This window comes from Cydia fagiglandana, chromosome Z, assembly GCF_963556715.1.
Source record: "Cydia fagiglandana chromosome Z, ilCydFagi1.1, whole genome shotgun sequence".
Taxonomy (NCBI): domain Eukaryota; kingdom Metazoa; phylum Arthropoda; class Insecta; order Lepidoptera; family Tortricidae; genus Cydia; species Cydia fagiglandana.
Window position 1 is genome coordinate 20,965,994 of NC_085959.1, and position 13,812 is coordinate 20,979,805.

A 13,812-nucleotide genomic window follows, 5' to 3' on the forward strand; every position below is an offset into this window, starting at 1 on the left:
AAGCCAACTCACCGCAGCCGATTTCGTCCTCATGGTCTGGGCAGTCGACGACGCTGTTGCACCGACTCGAGCCCGGTATACACTTGCCGTTGTTGCAGCGGAAGTCGTTGGCACCGCACGTTTCTGGCGACAAATATAAAACAATCATCAATGCTTGTAATAATCATTAAATAATGTTTTGTATGACCCGTTCCTTTCTGAAAGGAATAGAAAACCCTTTCATGGCATTATTTGTAAGTAGGTATACTGCTAATCTTAATACCCAATAATAACAATAACTAACAATTTAATAATAATCAATTTGAAATCAAACATATGAAGGGATTAAGCTTAGGTGCATATATAATTATATAAATATTTTGTTTCTATTTTATCCTTTTTTTACCAAAGATAAGAATAAAGCGCCATCTACCGAAAATACTGTAAATCAATAAGCCGAGACACCGACATATGCCCAGCTGTAGTAGTAAAAGGAATCCGTATTCCTTTTACTCTCTGTACCACCAGTAGACCTATCGCACGTATATTCGGCGTATCAACTATAGATGGCGCTACGTATCAAAGATTTTTTGTTAGCTGAGAGTTTCTTGTATAATTAAATTTACCCTGTTACACTCGTATAAGCTAGGTAAGTACAGTCAACATCAAATATGTAGATGTGACAGCCAAAGTAGCCAAATATGTCAATCCATTTCAACTCTTTGGTAGAGTTAGACCAAGAAAAGTCTGCAGCGATTTTGATAGCCCACACGCAGTGCCAGTGTTATTTATACGTCTTAATTTCATAGAAGTTTGACGTTTATAATATTACTTGCACTGCGTGGGCTATCAAGTCCGCTGCAGACTTTTCTTGGTCTGACTCTATAACACAATGTGTTGAGATTACATGTTGTTCCAAACTACATTGAAATTGTTTCAAAATAGATAACGTAAAATTAAATTAAAAAAAACACGATTTCATGTTAATAAATCATTAAATTAAAAAATATATATATCATACAGGATAGTAATTATACCTATAAATAAATACTTATGTTTTTATTATACCTTACATAGTATTTACCGATCGTGATAACTAATATAAAGTCGCAAGTGTCACGACAGTAGGTATGAAAGTAAAACAGTTTTACTCATAATTTTTGTTTCGATTTTCAATGCAATTTACTTCTCACCACATAGGTACCACTCACTCCGCACGCTGGCTCATCAAATTTTATATCGAAACAAGTACTTTCAGTCAAACGGTTAAAGTTTGATCACGTTTTCACAGTCAGTGCATGTGCTTTAACATAAATCGACAATAAAAAAGAATGCTCTCGTTCCAAGTAAAAATCTCCATTTTTTCCAAGTATAAACATTTTCAGAAACACCTTTTCGTATTTAAAATTCCAGAGCCCACCGCGTAGACGAGCCTAGTACGTGATATACTTAGCACAGCGCGCTAAACAAGACAATGTTCTCCACTTCACATAGCGGCTTTTGGGCTTTAACATATAGCCGAATATTATATGGAGATCAGTGAATTTCGCATCATATGTACCTACCGACTTATCATTTAATTTAGTACGTTACATAAATTTGGAACCTATCAGTGTTTTTTAGCTAAGAACTCCTTTGTATAGGTTGAAAATCTAATTACTTGAACTTCGAGAACCTCATAGTTGCATACGACGAGTATCTGACCAAAGGATCTACCGCGAACCACGGTCGACGTGTTGCCTCTCTGTCACACTTACGTACGAATTTACGAGTGCGACAGAGAGGCAACACGTCGAACGTGATTCGCGGTAAGCCCTCAGTTTCTTTCCCATGGCTGCATGCCCAGGGTTCTTCGTGCTGTTAGCGTAGTTGGATTCAATAGAGCTGTAGGTGACGATCCAGCTCTTGCACACCGCCGTCGAGTCTCTCATCTATCAGAGTTCTATCGGAGACATATCATAATCATTATACTCGTACTGGCATGGTTAGGAAGCACACGAGTTAATTCCACCTTCCCGATCTAACTCTATTTAGTACAAGTGAATGTATGTAGAGTCACGCAACTGGACGAATTAACTCGTTATTAATTATTATACATACTTTTAGTGTGGCGCGAAATTGATTTCGTGACATTAGTTTTAAAAACATTTTCACGTGTAATTAAATATTTTCGTAATGCATGCATTAATTTCATGAAAGCAAATCAATTTCGTGCCCCGCGCGATTTTTTGGTGAAATTAGTGTCATGCAACTAATTTCGTAATGTAAATGCGACGTGGAAAACTAGTGTCGCGACTCGCGAAAGTGCCTGCGCTGTGCGGACGTGTAGCTTCGATGCTGATGGCCGGGGCCATGGTCACTGTGATACTGTGAATTTCACGACATTCATTATTTCACGAAATTACTTTCGCATATATCAAAACTAATTTCGTGAGACTGATTTCAACATACAAGACACTAATTTCATAATGTAAATCCCGCTTTAGATGGCAGTTTTCATGAGTACCTACATTAATGTTACCGTTAAAACGATGTTAAATCTGAAAAATACAGAAGATATAGTATGTAGTTATTATCATATCCCCCCTTTTACTAAATTTGTTTGGGGATTTTAATCCCACGATTTTAAGATGCAAGGTTCCTCTTAGCCTTCTAACGGGAGGTCGAGTATCTGTGGAGTGTTTAATAGTCCACCTCCGCGCAGCGACTGCTCATCTTTTTGGACAACTTCTTTAAACACCTTGTGTATTCATCCCACGTCATTACACAGACTATGTTCGGGATTCGTAACTTTAAACATAAAATTGAGAAATCGTTTATTGTTTAACTGATTTCGAGAGCTCGTATCTATTCCATCTCCACATCCAAAACCCCGCGGTATGATTATTAATTACTAAATCATGATTTTCAAGAACCTGTATCAGAATATTCTTACATACCTATACCTACATAAGGGTTGAAAATAATGTGTCCATCCCACCCAAACTGCACACCTACTGGGCTTTGTTTAAATACCAAATACCAGAGTGCAGTCTTATATATTTAAATAGGTTTATGTTTTTAAGAGTCCTTCAACGTGCACACTAGCGCCACAGCTAAATAATCGTGATTATTTAAATTTAACGAAATATATTGAAAAAAGGGGGCCGCTACGTACTGTATTGTGTATGTAAGTACCTTTTGAATACATCAGACTAGTTTTTATGTTGCTGGATTCGTCATTCTATGCGTCCAAAGTTAAAACGGCCGTTTTTGTTTTGAGTTCCTAGATCGACGAAACCAGCAACATTAAAAAGTAGTTTGATGTATTTGAAGGAATAGATTGTTGAAGGGCTCTTAACACTCGACACAAAAAGACGGTGGTTATAAGTTTGACCGCTATATACGCGTATGTGTGTATCTATTTTTGTATGGCACCGTAGTTCACGTGTACAGTGATCTAGAATATGAATTAAATAAATCTAAATAAGTACACCTGAACGTGTTGTTTATGGACTATAATTAAAACAGTACCTAGATTCAAACGATTTGAAAAGGTAAACATAGTGTAAAACAATGCATCTTCGAATAATTATCAACCATACCGCCAAGGTATTATTTATATACCGAGTGGTTATTAAACATTCTGCGTAAATGACGTAAACGTGTAGCGATTTAGGGCGCACGCGCAGGGCTCGGCCAGAATGCATTTCAATGAACTCATAATAGTATTTATTGTTATCGCCAGTATAGGTAGTTACAACACGATCTGTGCTGAGACTTCGATAAGCTTAAATTTTCTACAAGACCCTACCCTGTACAGGGTGTAATCGTTAAGTGTAACCAGGCGATAATTCTGTAAATATAACAGATATCAGAAAACTACAAATTTATATCGAAAGTGCGTTACCCAATGAGTAAAATTACATTAATAACTTTTTTTAAATAAAAGCAGAAATATCCCAAACATTAACTTCAATCCCTCCCATACATTTAGTACGACGACTCACCCCTCAAAGAACGTCGGTGTCGTAAGAGATAAAACTGCATGAGATTCATTATTTGCGATCTCTTTGCGATAATAAACTGTAATAAAATAATAAATTCATCTAGCTAGGTCTTATTACTGAGAAAACGCGCATTGTTGAGTTTTTGCATGTTTGCATGTGCAGTGAATGTGTTAATGATTGACATAGTCATAAAGGTCATAATATGCCTATAAAACTGGTAATGGATGGTCAATTGTCATTACCAGGTAAGTGTTAAGACACGATAAGTTACTGGTAATCCGTTTACAAGATTCATGTATTGTATGGAAACGAAAGTATATTGGGCGTCGAGATAACAGACATTTCGAACACTAAAAAAAGCCACCGAAAATCCCGGGCACTGTTTAATGTGTATATGAAATTATGCATACTGCAATACTTAGGATTATAAACCCAAATTGCTGACTGGATCGTAAACAATAGGTACGCGAAAGCGTTTTTTGTGAAATCTGACATGCATACTTTTTTTTATTCTTTTGAACGAGCAAAGGCATTTTAGAATGTAGGTACAGGCTGGGGAGAAAAAGAGGAAAGCCCTTTTGACAAACATACAAGGTCGTTTCTCAAAAAGTTGGCACCGCCACCTGTAAATAGGTTTATGTTAGAACTTTTTTTTCGTTATGTACTATTTTTATATATAAAAAATTAATACATATTTAGAGAGACTTTTTACACAGAGGCCTAATACTTTGAAAAAGATTTAATAAATATTGATTACAAAAAATAATATTGTAACTACGTTTATCCGTTAACCTGCCGTGTCCCAACGCGAGGTACTGATGTTCCGAGCTATGAAAACCACACAAAATATTAACTTAATTTAACGGCATTACCGTATTTTATTAACATATATCCTTAACTTTTAAAGTATTACTATCGCATAACAATATTATACTTATATTTTAAGTTATTTGGCTTCAAAGTTTGTCCAAGGCAATTCTTAACAGTCACCTGGCGCGTCACGTTCACGACGATTGTATAACCCCCACCGCACCTTTCCCGTCTCACTCCGCACGAGCTGAAGCCGTCACTCATCATCTATCACCTGGTAGGACGAAGACGTGGTTATTGTGCTTCGCAAATAAAACACAAACGACAAAGTATCGGAAATTGGAGTTTGTAATGGGTTAGTACTCTTTATCCTGGAGTCGATATCTGGCTAATTACGTAACCTATCGCATTACTATCAAGATATGTAACGTAAACAATAGTTTTATTTTATATGCCTAAGTATGGAGTTCATCAAGCTAATACATTTTGTGTATTCGCGATATAACTGACATTTTCCCCATCACCTGCATATCGTCCACCTGGCTAAAACTGCCAGGTGGATGAGATTTTGCGACAGGTTAATGTCACTGATACCACAACTAATACTCGTAACTATATAATTATATAGCGGTTATATCGCTTTTGTGTGTTAATTTAGGAATAAAAACTATCCTGTCTATTAAAGCTGCATATTATTGAAATTTTTGTACTTTTGTCTTAAGTCTCGTTAACCTGTCCAAAAAAGTCAGGTGAATGATGCAATGGCAGGTGAACGAAGCGTCATTCACCAACCATATGACAGGTGATCGATAATTATTTAAAATCCACGTTACATATACTCAAACTAGATTTGTGACGTCCCACGGGAAAAGGTACCTTATGAGGGTTTTTAGTTTTAGACATATATTAAAATGTTTTGTAAAAAGTATAAGTATATGCAGATTAGTCCCGTTCTTGTCAAAACCCAGTTCTGATGATGGGATCTATGAAGAATCGAGGAAACTCCTCAAATCTTAAAGGCATAAATATAGTGATTTTTGTGTTTTTATTTACAAATCAAGCATATACATTCACAAAAGTGACATTGGATGAAGTGGAACTGCTGATGAAGATCAGAACGGAACTCTTCAACGACGCATAGTTCACGTTTGGCGATTTGTCCTCTTCGTTATGTTTTTTAAGCAAGATAAGTTTATAAGTTGCATTTTTGTCAATCTCGAGTTCTGATGATGGGATCCATGAGGAATCGAGGGAACTCCTCAAATCTTAAAGACATGCGTATAGTGACTTTTGGATTTTCATCAGAAAATCAAGCATTTTCATTAAAAACTGTCGCATTTGATGAAGTGGAACTGCTGATGATGATTAGAACAGAACTCTTCAACGATGCATAGTACACGTTTGGCGATTTAGATTTTGACTTGGATTGGGACTGGGGCTGGGACCCGGACCCAGACTCGGGCCCGGACTCGGACCCGGACTGTGACTCGGACCCGGACCTAGACTCAAACCCGGAGTCGGACCTGGACCTGGATCCCGGCTCTTATCTGAATCTGAACCCGGACCTAACCTGACCTGACCTTGCACCAAACCTGAGTTCCACTAGGTACTGCGAGGGTTCAACATCAGCTCTATCTTGGGTACTGCGCTCCCAAGTGCTCATCAAGACGTGTCGAATGACCAAAACAGCATGTGTCTATGTTGCATCAAACCTGAGTTCCAGTAGGTACTGCGAGGGTTCAGCATCAGCTCTATCTTGGGTACTGCTTTCCCAAGTGCTCATCAAGACGTGTCGAATGACCAAAACAGCGTGTGTCTATGTTGCACCAAACCTAAGTTCCACTAGGTACTGCGAGGGTTCAGCATCAGCTCTATCTTAGTAACCACTTTTCCAAGTGTTCATCAAGACGTGTTGGATGACCAAAACAGCGTGTGTCTATGTTGCACCAAACCTGAGTTCCACTAGGTGCTGCGAGGGTTCAGCATCAGCTCTATCTTGGGTACTGCTCTCCCAAGTCCTCATCAAGACGTGTCGAATGACCAAAACAGCGTGTGTCTATGTTGCACCAAACCTGAGTTCCACTAGGTACTGCGAGGGTTCAGCATCAGCTCTATCTTGGGTACTGCTCTCCCAAGTCCTCATCAAGACGTGTCGAATGACCAAAACAGCGTGCGTCTATGTTGCACCAAACCTGAGTTCCACTAGGTACTGCGAGGGTTCAGCATCAGCTCTATCTTGGGTACTGCCCTCCCAAGTCCTTATCAAGACGTGTCGACTGACCAAAACAGCGTGTGTCTATGTTGCATCAAACCTGAGTTCCAGTAGGTACTGCGAGGGCTCAGCATCAGCTCTATCTTGGGTACTGCACTTCCAAGTGCTCATCAAGACGTGTTGTATGACCAAAACAGCGTGTGTCTATGTTGCACCAAACCTGAGTTCCACTAGGTACTGCCAGGGTGAATAGACAGCAAGATTGAATGTTTACTTATTCACAGAAACTTGTTGTTAAATTGGGAATCGAATCGAAGGTGAGGTGGGTCAGAATCCAAAATTTTAATCATCGTGGTGGACAATAAGTTCCCTTTTTATCGAAGATGACACATTTTTCGATTATTTTTAGAAGGCATTGAAATGATGTGGTGGACAGGTGGATGACACTCATTACAGGTGAATGATGACAAGAAACCAGGTTAACGGCAACGGACACAGGTTAATGACGCCTCTCGATAACCTGTCAATATTTTCATTGGAATTTGTACTTATTTCTCGATAACCTGCTTCTACTATCGATAACCTGGAGACAATATATCTTTCACCTGCCCTTGATATCATTCACCTGAATTTCAAACGCCTATATCTTCTAAACTAATTGAAGGAATTGCTTCCCTTCCACATTTTCTAATAGTTTAAGTTGCCTTTTAACGATCCCAATAAAAAAAAATGCGAAAATGCAAAATTTTTGAAAAACATAAATTTTAACCTGGCGGTGCCAACTTTTTGAGAAACGACCACAATGTTACGAATGCGTTTGACTAACTTTACTTTGAATACAGATTACTTTGATTATACAGCATTCCAGAAAAGTGTATAAGCTGTTTTTGCCGTTCATTCATACGATCTACAACTTTAACGAAAAAATGCTATACATATATGCGCACTCACGTTAAATAAAATACACGCGGAGTGTCGCGGAAGGTAAATGGGGCAGGAGTTATTTTTATACTTATCGTTTTCACTTTATTGTGTAATTAAAAATCTACTTTTTAACAAATATAGTTAATCAAATTTGCTACGACTAGAGCAACAACGAGGAAATAAAATAAATTTAATATTAAATATTTGAATTCGCATTTTATAAATCGATAGTCACAGTACTATACATATAATCATAAACTGAAATAGGATGTTGTATATAAATATATGTCGCGTCTAGATTGTAACCCCCATTTTAAAATCTACGTCTTTATGATATTCTTAGGTTAGGTTTGAATTTTTCATGAATGTGTCCATTTCATGATTTTTTCTACGTTAAAGTACATATTTCGTAAAAGTAATGGTGGATCTGGTTTTTTAACATTTTTAATCCAATATTGTGGACTGTTTACTTTTTCATAAAAGAAGTCATGGGTATCGTTGTATCTATAGATTGTTAAGGTCTGGGTTTCGATAACGATGACCACGATAATTTAAGAGTAAATCCCATAGATAGTATAGTAAAAATTCAGTTTCATATGCCATTGTTTACCTATATAAACCTACCGTTATATTAGTCCTATGAATCCTGAGCGGTGTTTTAAAAATGTAGGTATGATATTCCAATACTAGATTCGAATGATTTCAGTATACTGTGTAAAAGCGGGCCTACTAAAAACCTGTAAAATTGAGGAGTAAAGTGAGCTCTAAAACATACTCAACTTTTGCTTGTATGAGGTACCGAAGTACGCCCGTAAATTAGGTTTCCGTTTCCCGAACGTAGATAGAAGGTAACAATATTTATTAAAAGCTTTCTGAGGTGGTTACCCCGCATATTGTACAAAAGACGATTTCATAAAAAGTGGTACCTAAGACAAAATATTAGAATGGACCGCGGTTGTTTTAGGTGTCATTCGCTCAAACTCCTGCACTGACTACTTGTTTAAGATTATGGTTTAATCAACATTGATGCACTAATTAATCCAGAAAATGGAGAAACCACACCAATGCTTGCAACGATGTTGATGCAACGGTTACGAAGCAAAATATAGAACAAATACGAGTAAAGCTATTTCAGATATTTAATGCTGCAATGCAATTAGAATTTAATATGTGTTAATTAGTTTTAATGATAGTTCTATTATTTTATAAGTATTAATGTTGGTTAATTTATAACTTACATTTACAGCACATATTGTATACCTAATTTAATCAAATTAATGACCGAAATTGAATCAACTTTCAATAAATTGCCATCAATTTTAAATATTGAATTCCTTTAGAACTATATTATCATCTAAAAAAATGACATAATTACAGGAAATTAATTTTGGAGTGTTATTTTATTGAATTCATGTAGGTTCATGCACGATTTACTTGCAGTTGCAGTAGACCGCTTACCCCCGTCCTCCCGCGCCTGTATTGCGCTATTGGCGCTATGCTCATCCACGACAAATCTCCGCGAATGTGCGCGAATTGTACTTGAAGTCAGGGGTGCTATTGTTTTAATTGATTTAATTGTTTATTTATTAGACATTTAAAAGTATAACAGTTGCACCAAATCGCTTACAATCTATATTGTTAGAAGCAGCGATGTATGAGAGGCGGGTGGGACAGAACCCTTACCGACCCTTAATTATGCCAAACTTTGAGCTATGTTCCTATAATTTACCCACCAATTTGTGAAGTGATTAAACTGCCAATAGATGACAAGTTTGGTGGTAGGTGCTTATCAATTAATTATGTAAACAGGTCAAATTAGTGGCCGCCTGTATATCTATTCAAATATATTGGCAAAGTAAGAGTTGAGATGTTGCATTATTGTTTTATAGGTATTATATCCATACAAAATGACCTGTTTTAATTGATCTAGTTTCCCTATTTGTCATACACCTATGTCGTGTATTTTAAAACGTTACTTGTGTTTGAGAAGTAGTGGACAAAACAGTATTAAAGTAACTCTGAATAGCGTTTGTTAATTATGTACAGGCTTGTACGAGTAATTTACCCACACAAAAATGCAGTTTATACAGCTGGCTACAAGTGACAAGAAAAAGTTAATAACCACATAATAAAAAGAGGTCCAACATATTAAAATTGTGTTGAGAAGGGACCCTCGAAGCAAAGTATGATTCGTCCTTGGCCGATTTTCCAGTAGATGAAGACATCTAAGTAACTTTCTAACTAACCTAACTAGAGATGGGTAGGAGTGAGTAAATACTGAGTATTTACTCGGTATTTACTCAAAGCACCCGATAAATACCCGTATTTACTCATTTAGGTGGGTAAAAACGATTGCTTAAAAAATATTCAAAAAAAGAGATTTTAGAACAAAATTGTCTCTTATTGAAGAGTGCTAACGTGTATTAACAATATCTATAAAATAAAAAGCATAGAGGACGCTTAATTTAGGAAAAAAAGGTAATTATTATTGAGAGGCAAATTTTGTTAACAATTTTGTTTTAAATAAGAAGGTATTTACTTTAAAAATATGAGTACTTAAATTCTACCGATGTTCTAGATAAGTGCAAGACGCGCAAAAGTGCGTGTTTACGCGGCACTTACGACCTTTTATTAAGGGTTTTTTAAAGAAAACTCAAAAATGGCTCAACCGATGATGTTCAAAATATTGTTTTTTGTACTCTATTATACGGTTAATCTCCCGATATGTTTTCATATTTTTTCTGAAGTTTGTTTCGTAAGTTATAGAAAGATAAACATTATTTTGGCCTTTCGAAACGGTTTTTTTCCAAAAATATTCATTTTCTCAAAAAATGTTCTTATAAACATTCCAGTTATTTTTGAAGACCCATTTAATGACGTGCAACACGTTGGTGGTTTCTGAGATTTTTTTTTGTGACAATTAGTTACATGTATGGAGTGCCCCTCTTAAAAATACATTTCTTACAATTTTGAGTACTTAATCCAGTAGCGGCTTACAAAATACACCTATATTTCAAATTTATATGCCCCTTTCAGCACTCTAAATAGTTTATACCCACCAATTTGGGTATAAACGAGTAAATACGGGTATATTGAGTAAATACTGAGTATTTACTCGGTATTTACCCGTGAGTATTTACTCACTACCCATCTCTAAACCTAACCTATCCTGCTACACATTATTACAGCATTCTAATGTACTTGCAGGAATATATGGCACCCCTCTGATGCTCCAGTGCACCTAAATAAGTAAAATTCCGGAATCCTCCGTATTCGAAGATTAAAAATCGGATGGAAAGACATCGCGAGATGCTCTGCAAGTCTACTAAAATGACAAGATTCTCAGTAAAAATATTATGATTTTTGAATGAATCAATAATTAAATGGATGATGATGATGAGATGACGATATGAATTTATTAAAAGTAAGTAATAGGCACCTACTTACTTTTAATAAATTTACTATACCTACTAAATTTTTAGTTTAAAGTCGAATTAACTAGGATCTTTGGTACATATTAAATTATACTATGACACAAGCAATTTAACCTAAGTTATGCGTATATGCATTAAACGCCGGTGGTTTTCATTGGGGTCCATTAAACTGGATTGTTTTATCGGCAACAAACACACAGTTGTCGGCCCGCTTCATTATGCGATATCAAAGGGTATCACTTTCTTCCGACTATATTGTTATTTATATTCTTTCAGATAACTTGTTACATCGGCCACAAATCATCACATTATGTATTTACTTATTTAAATATAGGCTGGCCATCGCTATCCAACGTGGCAACGCGGCAAGTGTCATGGGCACCTTTGCACCTGGTACGGCCCGTACCGGTTGTATGATAAATAAATTTTGACTTACTTGAATAAGTATATACTCGTAATATCAATGTAGGTGTAAACTATACGTTCAAAATACAAATAATATTTCATTAAGTAGCTATATCGGGTGGAACAGAACGAGGGACTTTTATGTAAACGGGGAAATGTTTAGGCTTCATATTATTCAGTTATAAATCACGTTAATATTTCTAACCGTTTTGAGATACAGTTTGTTAAACATTAGTGCAAAACTCTGTGTGTTTCAACCCTAGCAAGAAGATCCTATTAATGACATGACATGTGTCAATTTATATGTATGTAAATAACTTTATCTACACACATGTCATTAGTGCTCTATAATACGTTCAGAAACCGTAGGAAATGACAAGCTTTATTACAACCAATTTTACTATGAGAACTTTCTTATCATGTGGTAGTAGGAAAATTTGTACTTTAATGTACATAACGTTATAGATTTTTGTAGGTTATGAGTTTAAATTTGGAACAGCAGTCAAAACTCAAGTAGGTCTCTATTCTAGTATCCATAGATATTAAAACAGTTATCGATACGAAACGTCAATTTAGTATGTTTTTTAAATATAAACCGCACGACATTTGATCTCGAGTGACATGAGAATAGGGACTTCATTCTTTTGTCTAGAATTAAAAAAAACTAAGGATGTGTGACATGCGTGAAAAAAGTTTTCATTCACCACCATTTGACGTACAGTTTATCTTTTAGTTAGTTTTAAGTATGTGTTTAGATAAAGTAGTGTATGTAACTGTACATAATTAGGCATTAAAACACTCGTGTGATCCTATTAAGAAACTCACTAACGTTCGTTTCTTAAACCCACACTCGTATTTTAATGCCTCTCATTATGTAGCAGTCACATAAACTACTATTGCAGGGTTGGTTTTGTTTTACCTTTTGTTTTTACTTAACGATTTTAGTAACTCTATCGTAGATCACTTAGATAACACTGTCCTTTCAGCTCAGTCCTTAGAAATGTTCCACCCTGTATAAAAAATATTTCTATTTTTACCGCTTTTAAACATAATTATAATTATTATGTGATATCGCCAAAAGTTTAATCGGCTAACTACAAAAGCACGACATAGTATCAGCTACGCCAAGGTTAACTAAGGCAGCACGAACGCGGCCTGCGGCGGCGCGTATTTATCATAAGTTTATTTATTTTAGCTTGGATGCGGCATTTCTTTCAAAGTTACTGATCATTTTCTAGCGCGTATTAATAAGAAAACCGAGAGTGTAATGACACACGCACGCACGCGCGCATGCACGCACGCATGCACGCGCGCATGCACGCACGCACGCACGCACGCATGCACGCACGCTCACACACACACACACACACGCCATCATATTTCCAAAGTGTGTTCATTAATTCACAAAGCAGTTGATTTTTAACCCATCAATACTTAAGTATCCTTCTCAGATAATCTTCAATGTTTATTTATTAAGCATTTTAATTAAACAGTGTTAAGTATTAAACAAGAACGGTTCCATGCCTCATCCATACGTAGCCATCTATGACATCGCGAGCACTAACGTAATAGGTTTCAGACAAGGTGGATTCGACAAATAAATTAAACAGTGTAATAATAAGTAGAAGAGCTTGCGCCAGGCACCGACTTCCCCTCATTACCAAATTGTCCCCGAACGTGATTCGTGAGCAGGCCACTTTCTTTTACCCGGTCATGAAAAGTGCTTAACCTAACTAGGACAGCAACCTACCGAAGTTGGTTAAATTGATAGCAACATGGACTATATTGCAGCCGCACATGCTCGCATATTGGCAGTACTAAGCAAGGTTCATTTGCATTAAAAAAAATTATACACCATTTTTTTAAGTTTTTAATTACCTACTAATTCGCATGACTCGCGCACCTCCAAAATGGGGATGGCACATAAAGAAAAAGAGGTAGATGATAATATTTAATAAATAAGGAATGTTGCTTTAAGCGTTATAAATATGGTATTTATATTTAAGTAAGTACAACAAGCTGATGCTATAAACACACTCCAAAAAACTTGTTCTTACCT

General features: G+C 36.3%; 1 protein-coding gene across 1 annotated transcript in view; it reads right to left on the reverse strand.

The window, feature by feature from the left end:
* LOC134679297 (basement membrane-specific heparan sulfate proteoglycan core protein) overlaps positions 1 to 13,812 on the reverse strand; it is a 181,665-nt gene that overhangs the window by 57,072 nt on the left and 110,781 nt on the right. Inside the window, exon 10 of the mRNA XM_063538194.1 lies at positions 13 to 123. Coding sequence (XP_063394264.1) covers positions 13 to 123 — 111 coding nt within the window. The remainder of the gene's footprint in view (positions 1 to 12; positions 124 to 13,812) is intronic.